Consider the following 19457-nt stretch of genomic DNA (forward strand, 5'->3'; position numbering starts at 1 on the left):
AAAACTTCTGGGATAGATGGTTTAAGCTCAGAGTATTATAAAACTTTTAAGAAGAGGTTGATTCCAAAATTAAAATCTTTATTCAAATGTATATTGGAAGGAGGTAAGATGTCAACATCTTGGAAATACTCCTTAATAGTTTTAATTCCAAAAACCAACAAAGATTTGACTGATCCTGGAGCCTATAGACTTATATCCTTGAATAACCAAGATGCAAAAATTTTTACAGCAGTATTTGCAAAGAGGATGAATAATATTATTGGCTATTATGTTAATCCGGATCAAAGTGGTTTTATAATAGGTAGGAAGATGGCAGATTTGACAAGAAGAGTATTAAATATAATCATACACACACACACACACACACACACACACACACAAGAAAAAATTAACAGCTGGTATAGTAACATTAGATATTTTCAATGCTTTTGACTGTGTGGAATGGCCAACAATAACGATATTGATAAAATCATTGGGATTTGGTCCACAATTTAGAAGTATAATAAATCAATTGTACTTAAGAAACTTTGCAATGGTGATAGTAAATGATGGTACAACAGACCAAATATCCCTATGCTAAGGTACTAGACAGGGTTGTCATTGTTGGCTTTAATTATAGAACTGCTAATAAATGGTATTAGGAATGATAATTCAATAAAAGTATAGGATTTGAGAATAAAATAATTAACTCATTTGCAGATGATACATTATTAACAATAAAGGATCCAGTTAAGGTTATGGATCAGTTTAACAGAATTTGGAGAAATAACAGGTTTGCAAGTAAACAGAGATTGTTATTTAACTGTAATAAAGTAGAAAAGGATGAGATTAAGAGCAAATTAGAGGTTAAGATATGTAAAATTATTAAGTATTTAGGTGTAAATATTAGAAAAAATGCAATGTTTAAAAGAGAATAATGTTAATAAGTTAAAATGTGAAATGAAAGAGAAAACGAATGGATTTAGAAAGATTGGTTTATCATGGTTTGGTAGAATAGCAGCATTTAAAAGGAAGATTTTACCTAAGATTCATTTCTTGTGTATGATATTGCCAATTAAGTTAGCAGAGAAAGATTTGAAAGAATGGCAACTGTTTAATAAATTTTGTAATGGAGATAAAAATGCAAGGATTAATTTAAAAAGATGGTATATGCCCCAGAAAACAGAAGGTTTAGGTATTCCCAGTGTGAAATTTTATTATATAGCAAATCAAATGAGGCATATACTAGATATTATACTACAGCCAGATAAGATAATATGGGGTAAATTAGAATATCAAGATGTAGAGGGATCCTTATTAAATATTTTTCTTTAACAAGATAATAAAAACATTATCAAAAAAAAAGGAAACCCTTTTAAAAATAAGGTCAGAATCTGGAATAAATACAGCGGTAACTTGGCTCATGAACTTAATCCATTCCAGGATTCTGGTCATGACCCAAATTGGTCATGAGCCAAATTAAATTTCCCCCATAAGGGTCAATGTAAATAAGGTTAATCCATTCTACAACTATTTTTTTTACACACAAAAATTTGAAGCAAAGTGACAATAAACATTGCGGCCATCTCCCCCCGCCAGAGATCGTGCAGGAGGGTGGGGGGAGACAGGCGCAATCGTGGGCGCACGTCAGTGGGGAAACGGGCACAGCTACAGGGGCACTGGGGGAAGGTGAGTACAGGGGGGCTGGGGGAAGGCGGGCGCACTCGGGCAGGGAACACGTGCAGAATCACAGCCATCTCTCCACACCCCCCAGCATGACTGCGATCGTGCCGTGCAGAAAAGGCAGGCACTCTCATGATTGTCTCCTGATGCAGAGTTTGCAACCTGCAGCAAATTTTTTATGAAATTTCTGTTCATGACCAAATTTGGTCATGAACTGAGGCGTTCATGAGCCGAGGTACTACCAGGGCTTTTTTTGGTCATAGAACGCACCAGAACGGCGTTCCAGCACCTTTTTTTGACAGATTTTTCCAATGGATTTTTCCAAGTGATTTTGAATCGCCCTGTCGGGCGTAGCAGATCGGTGGCAAAAATCATTAACATAGTGCCTGCGGGCTGCTTGTGTGTCGGCACTGATTGTCGGCTCTGATTGTGAGGGTGATGCTCAGCTTTGGATGCTGCTCGGCTTGGGATCGGTCATGTGGTCGCGCACTGAGTGCTTATTGCCGGCAGCGACCATTGTGTAAAAGTGTGACCCCAAGATGTGAGTTCTGGCACTTTTTTTTTCCCACAAAAAAAGCACTGGATAGACCTATCTCCTATTTTAAATAAAGGGAAAACACCCTGAGAGGCTGTATTCAGGAACAGAAGTGGAATGACTGTGTTTCATCTCTTTCCCTTCCTGCCAAGGTCCCATACATTTGCACCCACAAGAGGAGAAGCAGGTTTGGGAGTGGACCAGAACAGACAAATGTCATGAAGGAGGAAGGCTTAATAGTTCCCCACTTCTCTGTTATTGATTATAGCCTAAGGAGGCTGCTTTCCATTTTTTAGAACTATGAAAGTAACTTGCCTCCCCTGTGATGGTTAGAAACACAGAAACATAGGAACAGAATGAGTCAGAAGGGGTCTCCCGGGCCATCTAGTCTGACCTCTGGCACCAGCCAGCTCTGCTCACGACATGCCCACCAGGTGCATGTCCAGCCTATCCTTGAACACCCACACTGATGGGGCCTCAACGACCTCTTGTGGAAGCCCATTCCACACCCTCGGGGTCCTGACTGTCAGGAAGTGCTTCCTGACATCCAAATGGAACCTTGGGCTCCCTGAGCTTTGCTCCATTGGAGCGCGTTCTGCCTTCCTCTGCAGGGGAGAACAGGTCTCTACCCACCTCCGTGTGACACCCCCTCACATACCTGTATGTTGCCAACATATCCCCTCTGAGTCTCCTCTTCTCCAGGCTGAAGAGACCCAGTTCCCTCAGTCTCGCCTCATACCCCATCCCCTGCAAACCAGCCACCAACCTTGTGGCCCTACGCTGCACTGACTCTAACCTGGCTATATCCATCCTGTAATGAGGGGCCCAAAACTGAGCAGAATACTCCAGTTGCAGGCGCACCAGAGTTGTATAGAGTGGTAGTAATACCTCTCTTGATCTAGAAGCCACACTTCTGGCTATGCAACCAAGGCTGGCGTTCGCCCTCTTGACCACCGCATCACACTGCTGACTCATGTTTAGCCTGCAGTCAACCAGTACCCCAAGGTCCCTTTCACAAGTGCTGCTCTCCAGCCACTTCTCACCTAACCTGTACTTATGACAGCTATTCCTATGCCCCAAGTGCAAGACCTTGCACTTATCCACATTGAACGCCATCCTGTTGTCTCCTGCCCACTTCCAGTCTGTCCACATCCTTTTGGATCTGGAGTACCTGCTCCCCAGTTGTGGCCACTGCTCCAGTTTTAGTGTCATCTGTGAATTTGATCAGCATACCATTCACCCCTTCTTCCATGTCATTAATGAAGTTGGTGAATTGAAATTATATTTTTTAGTGTAAAAGTGTGACCCCAAATTTAAAAATGAAAAAAAATTACTAATTACTTCTCAAGCACCGGTCCTGCTAATAAAAGATTACCCTAAAAAACCCTAAATAAAAGATTAACAAGATGTGAGTTCCGGCACTTTTTTTTTTTACTACAAAAGCACTGGGTACTACTGTATATTGACTTCTTCATACTAGCATTCCATGCTCTAGTTTAAAAATCATGGGCTTGGTTGCAGAGCTGGGCTAAGACCCTGGGCTGTTTGAGACCAAGGTCAAGATGGTGCCACCTCCTGATTCCTCGCACAGAAGACATAGCATGAAATCTCAGTTTAAATGCATCGTTTATCTGCGGCTACTCAGACAGAGCAGGCTTGTTGCAAGGGGCCGGGGAAGGCCAGGAGACATACACATCTCTCTCCAGCTTAGCTGAAGGTCAGCCAGAGAAGAACATCGAGATGCATCGATCCCGTTCGTCCTACTGAGCTCAGGCAAGTGGCAACCGTAAGCTGAGGAACCGAGCCTGGGGCAAGCCAGGCAAGCTGGCACGAACGCCCGCCTCAAGACAAGCGCCGTGCCTCGCCCTGCCTGCATAAGCCCGCCTCCTCGGCCAGCGTTCGCTGCTGCGGTTGCTTCCGGCCGCTCCCAGTGAGGCTGCGCGCTGCGGCTGGCGTGCCGAATGGCTGAGGCGTTTGCACTGCTCATTCTAGCGACGGCAGGCAGACGGATTCGAGCCAGGGAGAAAAGCTGCTCTCCTCCTTGCTGTCACAGGACCCCGCCGCAGCGCCATGGTCTCCTGGATCATCTCCAGGCTAGTGGTGTGAGTACTTTGTGTGGCCGTCGCTCTAGAGCCCATCTTTGCAGCAGAAAAGCCGCCGGGGTTGCAAAGTGTGCCTCCTGCTCTGTGCACACACGCACCTTCCATCGAGCACGGTGGCTAATAATATCTGATCAGGATTACCAGCCGTCTATATTTAGCAGCTTATACGCGGCCACAGATGCCTTTTTTTTCATTCAGAGCAGCAAAGATCAACATGTATTTTAAACAGAATGCTAATAGGAAACGTGTACAAAATGTGTACCGAGTTGGAATAGCGGTTGTTCTTGCTTGAGTGGCACCAGATGCACTGGGTGAAATCAGCATGAAATCTTGTGAAGGCTGCCGTATATCAGGGTTGCTTTTGCAATATCCCCCCGTGCAAATGCGCCCAGCACTGGCTTAGGGCGGAGAAGGGGCAGAACCGGAGCATTAGAAAGGATTTTTTAAAAGCCTCTTTGTTATTGGGAGTAAGATTTCTATTCGAGACTCGCTAGGGGGCGCGGTCTTGAGCGATCCTAGAAGAAGTGGGAGTGGAGAAAAAAGCCATTCTTTTGGTTAATCACTGTTCACCTTACATAATATACGTATTATGGAACCTGAACAAAAATATGGGTTTCCCACCTTGGATCCAAAAGCAGGTGAGCTTGACCCTATCTTTGATGGAGTATCTGAAGGGGGAAAAAAGAAAGATGAGTCTCCTGCTTCAACATTTGTGTTGACCGTGATAATTGCCTGTCATTGGAGAGCATGAGACATGATGTTTGTACAGAAATCTTAGAAATTACCCCTCGGAAGCAAACAATGGAAGCCTCTTTCCATGGCTTCCTGAATCTAAAGTGTTGCTTAAGAGAAGAGAGTCGGAGAGGAAGGGGCCTGCTGAAGAAATTTGTTTCCTACAAAAGGAGACTTGAAACTAGGAGACAGAAGGTTAGGAAAGCAATGGAATGAATCTAAATGCATGTCATTGGGCTGACTATTGTAGGGTGGAGTCCTGTGCATCCACAAATACCAGCATACCCCAGTCAGAATGGGATCAGGCTTATGACACCAAAGGTTTGTTGTTGGGGGCCCAGCTCCGGGATGATTTAATTGTCTTAGATCTAACGACCTTTCCTAACCTAATGCCTCCTAAATGGGTAGAACTATAGCTAGTGTAGCCTGGCACCCTCTATAATGCCCAGCATCCACATTGGCCATTTTTGCAGGTATTAATGGGAGATGTCTTCTGGAGGGCACCTGATCAGGGAAGCTTGCTCTGGGATAATGTGTGTTAATTTGCCTACCTTCTGGCTCTGCTTGACAAACTGAAAGACAGCGGGAGATGGTGGGATTAATCTTTAGCTTCCCCTCTGTAGCATTCAAGAGACTCTTGATGACTGAGCATATGCTTAAGTGACCAAGCATTTGAAGGGGTGTGAAACAGTTCTGTGATCATCATCAATCTGCAGCTGTCATTTACTGTGTTTGGGATTCCATTTTACTCGGGTAAAACATGTTAAATATTATACAAGTATTTTGCAAACCATGTGAGTCTTTTGCTGATCCTTTAAACAATGAGATATTTAAGGTTGTGTTTCTACAAAACCATTTTTCTGTTTGTTCTCATAATGTATATACTAACTCTAAAGATATCTTTGCTTAAAGATATAATTATGGGTATGTTTGGCAGAGTTTAATATAGTTTCTCTTTGATTTTAACACAAGCCATTTTTAACTGATATTAAGTTCATACTGAGAATCCTGTGAAATAATGCTGATTGATACAGAGTTCTGATGAACAAGGAGAATTCAAAAAGGGATCGTAACATCAATGAGGTTACATGTGTCCAATTTGCAAGGAGCAATTGGGGAAGAGGAATAGATTTGCATTTATAATTCTTTGTTGTGCACAGTTCATAAACAGGAAATGCATCTTCCTGTGATGATATGGCATTTGAACTTGCAGGAATAGAATTCAAAGTGAGGCATTCTTCGCTGATACTTCAGAATGGCTCTTGCTAATTTGTACATATGCAAACAGTGTCTGTACAGTACAATTCCTTAGGCTGTGTGTAGTTGTGATGTTAAGGTACTCATTGGAGACATACAGATTTAGATTAGGATTGAAAGGAAATTGCAGAAAAATAAGCACTTGAGCAAAACTGCACTCCACCAAAGGTCTTGTAGGCAAAGACTGTTGTCACTGTGACTTGAGCTGATTGAAGCTAATGTGCTAATTCAGAGCATGCTCATTTGAAGCAAGTATTACAACTTCCAAGGGAGGAGATGAGAGCATGCATTAAATGGTAACAGCTAAGGTTGTTGGTTGATTTTCATCTGGGTCTTTCAGAATTGAAGTAAAAATACTCTGAAAGCAGCTGTTAAGAGGAACACAAAAAGCAAAGGGAGCCAGGTTGACCCATAAGAAAAATTCCCCTTGAGGAGGTATTTTTATTTTTGACAGTCTTCCACAACATTCTGCTCTCCAGATGTGTTGAATTCAACTAATCCCCACCCAATATGGCTAATAGGCAGTGTAGTCCAGAAACATCCAGAGTATGTTCTTTTGGGAGAACCTGCTCTGCACAATCAGTTGACAGGTGTGCCACCTCCAAGACAAGATAATTGGGAAAAGCAGGAGCTGAGAAATGAAGGCTAAATGCAAGCTGAACTGCACTGTTGAATCATGGAGCAGAAGCAACCAATTGAAACTGACTGAAGATCAGTATGAAGGCCTGACGTTATGTAGCAACTGATGTCACATCATCAGTTGCTCACTGGGAGTATCTAGTGGCATTTAAAGTACTGAAAGCTGCTCAGGCCCTTTGAATTATTTATTTAATTGATTGATTTCACTGCTGCCCAATAGCCAAGGCTCTTTGGGCAGTGTACAAGACTTTAAAAATACAGTATAAAATACACCATGTTAAAAACATCATTAAAAGCTTACTATACAACGATAGTACTCTTTGAAGGGCCTTAAAGAATATTAGGACTGTTTTTTACAGCAGTCTGTAGAACTTGTAGTGACCCCCTGCCCCACCCAAATTCCTTCTGGTTTCTACAGGTTTCAATATCGCTGGTTTTGCATTTAGTCATATTTACATATTTCTCAGGTTTCCTCATAATACTGTTATGCTGTAAGATTGCTACAAGAAAATATAGGGCAGTCTGAGCCCTGTTTAGTTCAGCAGCCTCTTTCTTTATGCATTAGTTCAATTTTTAATGAACACGGTATGCTTTAAGAGCTAATCTTACCCACACAGATTCAAAGACTATTCACAATCATTTGGCTAGCTTGTTGAAAAAAAGTTACTTGACAGATGAATAAGAATGGTTTTGAGATTTGACCTACAATTTATATTTGTTTTGCTAGGACTTTATGATTCTCTTTCTATGGGTTGCAAATTGCTTATGGGGCCATTGTGAGGCCCATCCTCTTCACTAGGGGTTGGAATTTATCTAACCATCTGTCACTGATGGATGGCACATATTTGTTGTACAAAGTTTTTTGGATGAGAATTTGAACATAAAAATTTGAGCATAAAAATTCTATTGCATTTTCACACTGATTCTCTTATATGAAATCCAAAGAGATTCTTGTCTGGTCATTATCATTACTCATGAGTGTAACCTTTATTGCTCATTCATGCCCCCAGAATAGGTTATAAAAAGAATGCAGATTTTTCAGTATAAAATTTATTGAAGCTTTCAGTAATCTTGGATCTGAGTTTTTGGAGTATTCACATGCTATCAGCATAGTACTGTACAACCAAGAGGAAGACAAATGCAAAAAGATGCCTTCTTTTTCTTCTGGGAATATACTCATATTTCTTGAATGCTTGACCAAACCATGCATCTTACTGTAGACTTATTGGTCAGCAGCAACAGCTTCAGTGATGAATAGGAGAGCAAGACAGTGAGAAGAGGAATGGGGGGTAGGCTTTTTGGGGGGGTGCATACCCTGCTTAGCTTTAAACTCACATATAAGAAACACTTTAGCTTTGCAATGGGGGCAGGGGAAGATGAGGTTTAGTGGGAAATTAAATAACTGAAATGGTTGCTCTGACAACATTGGAATCGCCTTTAGGAAAGATGGTTATAACAAGTCTCCAGGACTCACTGGGTCAGGTCATCCTCATGCTCTGGCTGGAAACACCCAAACAGCTAGGCCTAAGGATAGAGATGGAATGGAGGCTGCAGAAAGGGCCTCGAGTCAATAAGGGTAGGCTAGCAGAGCTGGGGGAGTGAAACCACTGAGTCTTATCAAGGGGAGCTTATTGAGTTTTGGGATGTAGCAGGAGGTAAGGAGGTAGGAAGAGGAGGTGGAAGGAAGAGAGGGAAACGCTGTATAGCAAGACAGAAAAAGAACAGGATTCCCTTTGCAGCCACCTGTCCAGATTTCCTTGGACAAGGAATCAAGAATTGCCTGACAGAAAGTCACAGAAGGAATGCAGGTATATCCAACCCTAGACTTAATATCTGGTGCAGAAGCAGTCACTAAGCCTCAGATGCAGTGAGGCTGGGGAAGCCACTCACACAGGAACAGACAGGCCTTGCTGCAGGGAATCAGATGAGAAACACCAGGGGAAGGGCAGGTACTTCAAACAAAGGGTGTTGGACATTATGTTGATTTAAAGCCAGGAAGAGGGGAAGGGAGGTGTAAGTCTTTGCCCTGAGCAAGAATCTTTAAGTAGGTTGGGCCTCAGCATGGTGAAGGGAGACAAAGGCTTACCAATAAAGACTGTCTATGTTTACCTCTAGAGTCCAGTGGATATGGAGGCCACCAGGGGGAGGGTGGGTTCAGTGTACCCCTTCCTAAGGAGGGGTTCACAGTGGGCCAGCCCAAAGTTAGGTCTCTGAAGTAGGAGAGTGTGCCATGTCTCTAACAAATTGCTTCATTCTACCCAAAGGAAGTATTACATTTGGGAATGGCTGAAGCTCGTTCAACAGCTTTGTATGCAAAACTCCTTCAAAACAAGTCCACTGTTTGACTGGCAGTGGCTCTCCAGTGTTTCCATGCGGACTAGGCTTCCAAACCAGGTGCCTTCTAGATGCTTTGGACTGCAATTTCCAGCATGCTGACCATTGGCCATGCTGGCTAATGCTGATGGAACCAGAAGTCCTAAATATCTGGAAGGCATCAGGTTGTGGAAGGTAATATAGGCAATACAAAACTAAATAAGCCAAGGGCCCTGACCCCCTTTGTAATCCGCTCTCTGCTTTCTATGTGTTTGTCTGCCTTGTTTGTATGCATGCCTGATAAAATGCTGATGAAAATTTTGTTTGTGAATTAATTTGATGGACAAAGAAGAGAAGGAAAAGGAAGAATACAAACAATTGCTTATCCAACCCCATTTTCCGTCTGGATGGATAGTCTGGATTCTCCTACTTCACTCCTGCCCCTTTCTTCCATCGTGCATGCTGCCACCATAGCTGCTGGAAAGTCATGTTGGGAATTAGCTTTATAAATATTGGGTGGGTTCACACAGCACAGTTGGGAATTTTACCCCAACCCCATTGGGAATTTTACCCAAGCACTGCAGGAAAAATTATCCCGTGCCTGACAAACAGTGAGGCACGGCAGGTTAGCTTCTTCTATTCAAGAAAATAATGCCTCTAATCCCTCCCTTTCAACCAGCCTTGATACAGAAGTAGAAAAAAGAATAGCATTCACTTAACATATGCAGTGCTGAAGGATCTCTCTTCAAAGACCCTCTGCTTGGACTTGAAAGGGTCCTAGGAATCTTGAATGAAATCATAACATATGCATTTAGAGCTATCTGTTTCATACTCTTGTATTTTTCTTACAAGGAAATCAACCATGACTGTTCTTTAGAAGGACAGATACTGAAGATGAAGCTCAAATACTTTGGCCACCTAATGAGAAGGAGGGAGTCATTCGAGAAGACCCTGATGATGGGAACGATTGAAGGCAAAAGGAGAAGGGGATGGCAAAGGTTACGGTGGCTGGATGGGGTCTCTGGGGCAGTGGGTATGGGGCTGGGTGATCTCTGGGAGGATGGTGGAGGACAGGAGAGCCTGCAGGAATGTTCTCCATGGGGTCACGAAGAGTTGGACACAACTTTGCGACTAAGTAACAACAACAGTTTTTTTCTTACATTCTCTCTTCCCTTTTGTCTTCTGCCTTCAAACTTTCCCTAAATGATTGTTTTCTTCAGTGAGTCTTCCCTTCTAATGATGTTTCTAAAGTATGGCAGCCTCAATTTTTTCATTTTTGCTTCTAGGGAAAGCTCTGACTGGGTTTGATCGAGGACCTTCTTGCTTGTCTTTCGCTTGGTCCAGGGTAATTGCAAAGCATTTCTCCAGCACCATGTTGTGAATGCATCCATTTTCTTGCTGTCAGCTTTCTTTACTGCCCAGCTTTCACACCCATACATTGTGAATACAGTACAATATTGTGGGTGAGCTTCATGTTGGTCTCTATTGAAAGGACCCTACACTTGATGATCTTTTCTAGTTCCATCATTGCTGCCCTTCCAGATTTCTTGGATGCAGTTGTTGCTGTTTTCTGCCAATAGTATGGTATCATTTGCATATCTTAAATTAGTGATGTTTCTTCCAACAATCTTTACTCCTTTCTCTGATTCTAATTCAGCTTTCCTTATGATCTGTCCTGTGTACAAGTTGAATATATGGGGGGATAAAACACACCCTTGTCTGATGCCTTTACATATAGAAAACCATTCTGTTTCTCTGCATTCTGTCCTAACTGTAGCTTCTTGTCCATGATAAAGGTTATGCAGTAGGACAACCATGTGCTGAGGCTCACCTATTCTTTCAGGACCTTCCATAGCTTCTCATGATCCACACAGTGAAAGGCTTTACTGTAGTCTATAAAGCATAGGTCGATCTTTTTCTGAAATTCTTTGGTGTGCTCCTGTAGCTGATGTATATTTGCAATATGATTTCTACTGCCTTTTCCTTTTTGGAATCCAGCTTGGACATCTAGCGTTTCTCACTCCATACAGGGTAATACTCTTTGTTGCAAAACTTTGAATATCACTTTACTTGTGTGAAAAAATAATGCAATGGTCCCATGGTTGCTGCACTCTTTTGCATCTTCTTGGGGATTGCACTGTTGAATTGAGATGCAAGTGGACCATCATTTGTCAGGGATGCTTTAACTTGTGGTCCTGCAAAGAGTAGGGAGTTGGACTTGTTGACCTTATAGGCTCTTCACAACTCTACTTTTCTGTGATTTTCTGCAATTTGGAACAGTTGCTTTGGTATCCTATCTACTCCAGGTGCTTTATTCTTTGCAAGTGCTTTCAGAGCAGATTTAACTTCACTTTCTAATATTGCAGCTCTTCTGTATAGGTTTCTGCTTCAAAGAAGTCTATTATCCTTTAATCTCTTCTCTGTATTTTCCATATATTATTTCCCCTTTCTCTTTATTTTCACCTGGTCAGATAGTATGTTCCCTTGTTTGTCTTTCAGCATTCCTAATCTAGGTTTGAATTTTCCTTTGATTTTTTGAATCTTCTGGAAGAAGTATCTTGTTTCTCCCCTTCTGTTGTTCTCTTCTATTTCTTTGCACTGATTATTGTAATAATTATTTTTGTTTCTATGTCATAAGTAATTGAACAGTGTGGACACCTTCTTCGGTGTCTTACTACCAGAATTTACTTATTTATGTAGCACGGACACAAGGACCCATAGTGAAAAAATAGCAAGCCACTGCAGGTCATTGCTCGGCAAGTAGCTGAAGATCACTTCCAAGCAAGGAAGCTGGATAAAATTGGGGGGTGGCTGTAAGTGACCCAACAATGTTCAGGATTCTGATCCTATTTCTTTCACCATGCAGAAATAACTGAGCAATACCTGATGCAAAGGAAAAAAGGAACTTCAGCATGGGCAGTGGTAGGTGATTTATAGCTACATATAGCATATGATGTGCAACTTTCCCTGCATTTCCCTTGATACTTAGAGTCACATCCCATGACATTCAGAAGCATACAGAATAGCAGAAAGTCTCGGGATTTTGACAGCACTAATGCAGTAGAGTGTTACGTTCAAGCTTCACACAAACTCTAGCAAAGCCTTATGGCAAGAGAGAGAAACAAAGCTTAAGAGTGATAACAGGAAGAAACCAGGTGCACACAGTAACCGTAAGAATGTTATATTGGATATTTTCTGACATCACTACCAACACTGACAACATCACAAGATTTGTCAGGAAAGGAAAATATTCTCCTTTATCTTGATCTCTTTTACCATGCTGCATATTTTTAAAATATGGTAGTGAACAGGTCTATCAGTTCTGGTAGATCTCATGATTGAGCTATGACAAGGTGTGGGTACCATGTTTACATAACCTATGAGAAATTTGTACAGCAGGCCAATAGTAATGTTGTCTTTTAATGGGTAGACCATTGTCCAGGCAATGTCTTTTTACCAAGGGGAAATCTTTAGTTCTTTCCTTAATCCCATTCTTCTCTTCATATCAACGTCACGGTCCTCCTGTCTGTTGCATTTTCCTTAGAAAAAAATCCAGCACAGCTGAAGACTGGATAACAACACTGGAACACTGTCATTCAATATAATTTTTGCTTCCATTAGCAAAATTGCTGTAATACACTTTTGTTGCAGGGCTGGTATAACTTACATTGTCTCAGCCATAGCCTTGCCTCCTGAAATATGAGTGTAATAATAATGGACTTTATGGGCAGGGTATTTTTTTTTAAATTAGAAGACTCAAGTAGGTGAACTTTTAAAAATTAAGACCTGAATCTTTGCTTTTATCATTTGTTTTTGGGTAGACTATTGGTTTTTTACAGCTATGCTAAAATCCTCAATGTCTGAACTTTTTTAAAAAAATAAGTCAACAATCAATTCCCACTAGGAAAGACAAAGGGTTTTTGTGTGTATGTATATGCGCGCTAAAAATTAACTAGGAGGTTTCTTCTCCGAACAATGCATGTGTTAAACATTGCTATGACTTCATTAACTAAAAATACTGAAAAACAGGAGATGAAATGAAATGAATGGACAGAGTGATGGCTGAACAGTTTGTTTCATATCTTGGGTTGTACAAGAACTAGAGATGCGGTCTTATAAGCAATTCTGGCTTATCTGCGTGGTACAACTGCCCTGCCACCACCCTTGACTAATTTGCCAGCACCTATCAATTTAGCCAGTGATTTCAAAAAGACGTTAATGTGCATGGGAGACAAGAATATAAGAAGTGTGCTGGATAAGACGAAGGACTTGTCTAGAATTTTTTTCTCCCCACAGTGGCCATGGTACCTAATGCCTCTGGGGATCCCACAAACAGGTCATGAGCACAATTGTACTGTTGAAAATATTTTCCCCAGCAAGTGATGCTGCCTTTGATTTGGATGTAATATATAGCTATCATAACTTGTTGATGGACCCCTGCAGAACCCCATAGGACAATTTCAAAAAAAATAAAAATTACCACCCAGTATTGAAAGTTACCTAGAAATTTAAAAAACTCGGCAAGGTTATAGGGTGCCCATCAGGTTCTCTCAGTACAGTACAGGAAAGTCAAGGCAGTCTGTCTTGAAACCAAATCTGAAGCTAGACTGAAATCTATCCATTTCATTCAAAAACATCAGGAACGGGTTTGCTATTTCATGCTTTAACACCTTGTCTAGTCATGGTTAATGAACCAATGGGCATATAAGCCTTAATATGGGGATTAGAGAGGGGCTTCTGTAATAAGATTACGTCTTGAGGGACAGTTAATCTTTCACAACACAGTACGTTAAAGATAGGACAGAATTGGAACACCTTCTTTGTCAAGCCTTCAGAAGTCAAGATAGACAGGGTCCAGCAGAGGTGTTGGAGCATCTGTGCCCTCTAATAGATGTATAGATAAGGAATTTTGGCAGCTTGCCATGTTAGCAGGCTATAGCAGTGAGGGAAAAAATCCCTCTCCTGCTCTGTTCTTACAGTTGCTCCATTTATAGCACATCTCAGTCTTCTAGGGAATGTATGTACACATTTGAAGATAGCAGTTTATAGACTGGATCCAGACTAACAGCACAGTCATATGCATGGCTGCTCAGAAGTAGGACAGTTCAGTAAGCCTTACTCTAAAGTAGGAGGCCTGGTCCTCTTGTTTCAAACCATCTAGAGTTGTGAGGTTAGCTTTTAATTAGTTTTATGTTTATATTGTATTTCAATTGTCCTGTTTGTTTTGTGAGCTGCCCCCAGAACCTGTATTATAGGACAATCATACAAATTTATTAAATAAGTAAATAATTAATAACTGTTAGTAGAATTGTAGCCTAAATTGGCTAATTTAGGTCCTGTTGAAATTGATGGGAAAGCTGAGTATAGGCTAAGTCCCACTTAGGATTCAATTAGGACTAAGTGCAACTAACTTAGTTTGGATCCAGTCCTATGTATTTTTGTTCTTTCTTCCTTTCACCTCCTTCCAAGAGAAACCATCTTTTGATCAAATGTCCCCAAAATACAGAAACAATTATTTATATGTAATTAATGATAGTTCCCTGTGACAAAAAATGATTCCATCCCATCAGCATTTTGTTTTTCTTGCAGGCTTATATTTGGCACTCTTTATCCTGCATACTACTCTTACAAAGCTGTAAAATCAAAGGATATTAAAGAATATGTAAGTAGCACTTCTGGGAGTATCCTGTGGCAACAGCCATAGGATCTTTAAGGTAAACCTAGGTTTGTGTTTGCAAAATGTTTAGAGAGAATGAAGAAGAACAAAGTTCAGTGTTTCAAACGTGATTTCTCTTTCTCTTTTCTCTCTGATTTCTTACTTGATTCCAAATAATCAGTACTGTATAATCTGTAGTGAAGAAGGTGCACTTGACAAAGAACAGATTTTTAGAAAGTAGCTTCTACTCAGCTAAGCTGGAGATAATTTAAAAACACACATGCACAGAATAAAAACAGTAAAATCCAAACTGGATGATGTTTACTAACAGTTAGATGGTAGATGTTATAGAGCTTATATAAAATTCATTTTTTCCGAGTACAGTGGTACCTTGGCTCATAAACTTAATCCATTCCAGGACTCTGGTCGTGACCCAAATTGGTTGTGAGCCAAGTTCAATTTCCCCATAAGGTTCTGTTCTGTAACTTTTTTTTTTAATCAGAAAAATGTGAAGCAAAGTGACAAAGAACAACTAAGATCGTGGCCATCTCCCCCACCCCCTCACGAGCAGGAGCGTGGCCATCTCCCCTCCTCCCAGCACGACCGGGATCACGCCCGTCATCCCAGCACAAGGCCATCATCTGGGTGCACTGTGGTGGGAAAGATAGGCACAAACGTGGATGCGCTGGGAGGGGGGAGAGATGGGCGGGAACGTAGGTGCACTCGGGTAGACAGGCGCGATCGTGCTGGAGGGGGGAGATGGCTGAGATCGCGGTTGCGCTCATGCAGGAAAGCCTGGCGCAATCTTGGCCATCCCCCCCCACCCCTAGCACGATCGCGGCCATCTCCCCGCTTGGGAGGATGGGTGGGTGGCCACGATCGCGGTTGCCACCCAATGCAGAGTTCGCGACCTGAGTAAATTTTTTAATGAAATTTTTGTTCGCAACCCGGTTTGGTCGTGAACTGAGGTGTTCGTGAGCTGAGGTACCACTGTAATGGAAAGTCTGGTAGAAAAAAAATGCGTTGGTAATTTTCCTCCTGTTGCTTAAATTCTTTTATGTAACTTCCAAATAAATTTTAAAAAGTCACAATGTTGCTACAGCAAAATACGTATAGACAAAATATTTGAGTTTTGTGGATGTGAATGCTGATTTTGAGCACACTGGGTTGGATCCAGATGTAGATCAGCTGAAATAATGGAAGAATTAATTTATTACTAAATTTCAGTAGGACTTCGGTAAGCATAAATATGTTTGGATCCAACATGGACAGCCATTTTATAATCGCTTTCAAAACATTTCTATATAAAATTACAAAGTTGGTTTGCAACAATTTTTTCCCAACACCCTTGATCAGGACAGTGTTACTGAATACACTTGATTACAGTGTAATGAATGTGAAATTAATACACTTTGCCAGTTACACTTTACTGAGCTGCATACCCACAGGACATATTAAAGCATGTAATTAAATATGAAAACAGTTAATTCCACAGTAACCAGGGATGGTTGTGCTGGGACAATGTGTACATGTTTATGGACACTGGGCATCTACTCATCCGCAACAAATCAAAATGTGTTCCTGAAGCCATAACTGAAACTGAGAGTGGAAGTCCCTGAAAAAAATGATAATGGTATTTATAAGGCAAAGCAGCCAAATGAATGAGAAATGAATGAGAATATTATGGAAAAGAAGAATGTTTCCTTGTAACTTTACAATAGTTCCACTACTGAAGGTTAATTAGGCTTATGAGACTCCTTCCAGTATAAGAGGGCACAGAGAGCACAAACTAAGTCTGTGACCAAAATTTCACTTTGGGAGCACTTCTTCTGGAGGTAAGAATTGCCTTTGCCATGGACCTCCATTTTGAAAGCGTAATTTGAGTAGTGTTCTGATCCATAAATGGAGTGACACCATGCCATAGTGCATCTCCTGTTTAGTGATTCCTCTTGAATTAATCTATTAGGCATGGGGTCACTGCACAAAATCTTCAGGTATTTTGTGAGCATTCTTATTTGCTGATACAGCAATTATCAACAGTTTGCTTAATTTATCAGAGCCAAAAGTTTAAAAGCAATAGTTTTCTCAGGTTAAGTAAAATTGAAACTGGGCAAAGTGTGATATATAACTGCTTGTGCCAATATGTATTCAGATTTACTTTATAAATGTAAAAGCAATTTTTGCTCAATGCAATTTGAGAATGGGTTCAGTGGCTGAGTTTGTACAGCATATGGGAATTTTAACTATGCACTATGGTTAAAATTTCTTGTGGCTGACAGATGATCAGGCTCAGCAGGGGTTGTGTGCCTTCTTCTCTCTCCTTCCCCAACCCCAATGCTCCTCCAGTATCCTAGGGGCACTGCAAAAGCACCAAGTTATCTCCTGAACTGTGGCAAGCCATTTAGTGTTGGTCACAACTGTTTGAATTTTAATAAAGGTGCCGCTGTGTTATGTACACTTGAGAAAGTGAGGGCAGCTCAAGGCCACATGAAATCCCCCATCCCCACCTGAAGATTCTACTGCAAAGGATTTTCTCCTTCTGTCCCACACTGTATTTAAAAAAAAAAAAAGCTAACAGTTGAAAAAAGGTTGCAATTTGGCATGGATGCTTATCTGCATGTACCAAGAGTCAGTGCTGTATTGCAACTCACTGGTGACTATTTTTAACTATGTTTTTAAATGTGGATAACACAGAGGCACAAGGACCATTCTAAACAAAAAAAGAAAAACAAAACCTTCAAGAACCTGTAAAATAGATTGTTTGGGGAGAGACCCCTCAATTCCAAGCAAGATCCCCTGAATTGTGGTTCTGGGAAGTCTCAACTGTCTCCCCAGCTTTGCAAGTTGCAATGAACAAATAGAACCTTGGGAAATGGCAAAAAGTGGGGTAAGTGTGAGGCATGTAATTTAGAGAGATAAGCATTGGGTTTCCCCAAATTTTGAAGTATCCTCCTGCTGCTAGCAGGTGGAGAAATTCTTTTCCAGCTGTCCACGAGGACTGTTTTGGCTTTTTGGAGTGCCTAGGAAAGGTGGTTACTAGCTAGCCCATTTCTGCCACTCTTGCCAAGGGTCTTTGCTTGTTTATTTGGCCATGGTTTAATTTTGTGAGTTCAGACAACACAGTAAACCATGGTGGTTTATTGAACCCTAGAAAAGGCATGGCTAGTTTGGGTGGTTTATTTCAATCTATTTTGTGCCCTATCAGAGGTCCTTGTGCCATATGATCCTTGTACAAGACACCAGTTACCCTTGAGCAGATGGCCCATGACCTTTTGGTGTTCAAAAGAAACCCCTAACCCTAACCCAAATATCCCCCCACCTCATCTGGGGGAAGAAATGTATTAATAAAATAAGCTGTTGGTTTGATGACCTTAACTGGTCCCTTACCTTGTCTAATGGTAGGACTGGCTGGTTGTGAGGGGATAAAGGGCTTGGAGAGAGGCAATGCTCACAGTAGTTGGAAGTGGCAAATGAATATTTGCATATGACTAAAATATGCTTTATTCCTAGGTAAAGTGGATGATGTATTGGATCATATTTGCACTCTTCACAACAGCGGAGACGTTCACAGACATTTTTCTTTGCTGGTTTGTATTGTTTCCTCCTCCTTTCACTCACAAATCAAACTAGGGAGATAAAAATGTTTTTGAAGGCACAAAGATATTATTAAGCGTATTATTGGTTGTAACATCAGGGTCATGGAATATTTGTCTTGAAAACTGGGACTTTCATTTTTCCAAAATTCTACATTTGGGGCGTATAGTGGTGGTGGGGAGAGGAAATAAGGTATCAGTAGGAGGGGAAATACTTTGCTAGGAAAACAGCTGCGGTGGGTTTAATACAAGGTGCCCACTGCTGTGAATGGAAAGCCATGAATCCAGCTGCCACACCCTCCTCTCATGTTTGTAGAGACAAGCACTCAGCGAGTTAAAGGCAAGGCAAAATCTCCTCCTCCTCCTGCCCCCAAGTGCTGTCATGCACTGAGCAGTATGACTTCTTTCTGCATCTGAGGCTGAGAGGAAACCCATGGAGAATAACTAAAACTATGTCTGAAGGCTTGAGAAATGGGAAAGGAACAGAGATGATACAAAACATGTACAGGGGGCAGGACAGAAATACGCTTTCTTTCCCACCATCAAAATATGTTGGGCAGCAAGCTCGGCAACATTGCCTAATGATGGTGGTCTGCTGCCTCCTGTGGGGGTTCTGTTGGCACCAAGGCAGTGCTGGCTGTGTGTAAAGAAGCCAGTGCCAGCCAAATTGCTGAGGAGCAGCAGCCCATCACCTAGAGGTCTGCAGCCTCCCTGATTGTTGCTGATAGCAGCTGGAAGTTTTTTCTTCCTCCTGTTCAGTCCAGTCATACATCATCCCTGTGAGTAACTAGTAGCCTTTGTCAGGGAATTGGGAAGGACCCCAGGGAAGGTGTCCCAAGAAGAAACAGGAAGGCGGGCCACAGCAATGACTTGAACTTCATAGATTTGCGTCTGCATGGTGGCCAAAGCCAGAGTTCCTTTCCTGCCAAAGGAACATTATACTTGCATGCATTAGCATATATGCCCAA

At 41.6% G+C, this 19457-nt stretch overlaps 1 protein-coding gene across 5 annotated transcripts in view; it reads left to right on the forward strand.

Moving 5' to 3' along the window:
• Nucleotides 1-4192: 4192 nt before the first annotated feature.
• Nucleotides 4193-19457, forward strand: part of REEP1 (receptor accessory protein 1) — a 63264-nt gene continuing 47999 nt past the window's right edge. For 4 of the 5 annotated variants that reach the window (XM_044447337.1, XM_044447342.1, XM_044447341.1 and 1 more), the window contains exons 1-3: nucleotides 4193-4299; nucleotides 14830-14902; nucleotides 18407-18483. In XM_044447337.1, the coding sequence (XP_044303272.1) occupies nucleotides 4268-4299; nucleotides 14830-14902; nucleotides 18407-18483 (182 nt within the window). In that variant the 5' untranslated portion in view covers nucleotides 4193-4267. Of the gene's footprint in view, nucleotides 4300-10193; nucleotides 10239-12106; nucleotides 12163-14829; nucleotides 14903-18406; nucleotides 18484-19457 lie in introns of those variants that run through there. The other variant, XM_044447339.1, reaches the window with a different exon arrangement.

The sequence above is a fragment of the Varanus komodoensis genome, unplaced genomic scaffold (genome assembly GCF_004798865.1).
Source record: "Varanus komodoensis strain SLA01 unplaced genomic scaffold, ASM479886v1 scaffold51, whole genome shotgun sequence".
NCBI lineage: Eukaryota > Metazoa > Chordata > Lepidosauria > Squamata > Varanidae > Varanus > Varanus komodoensis.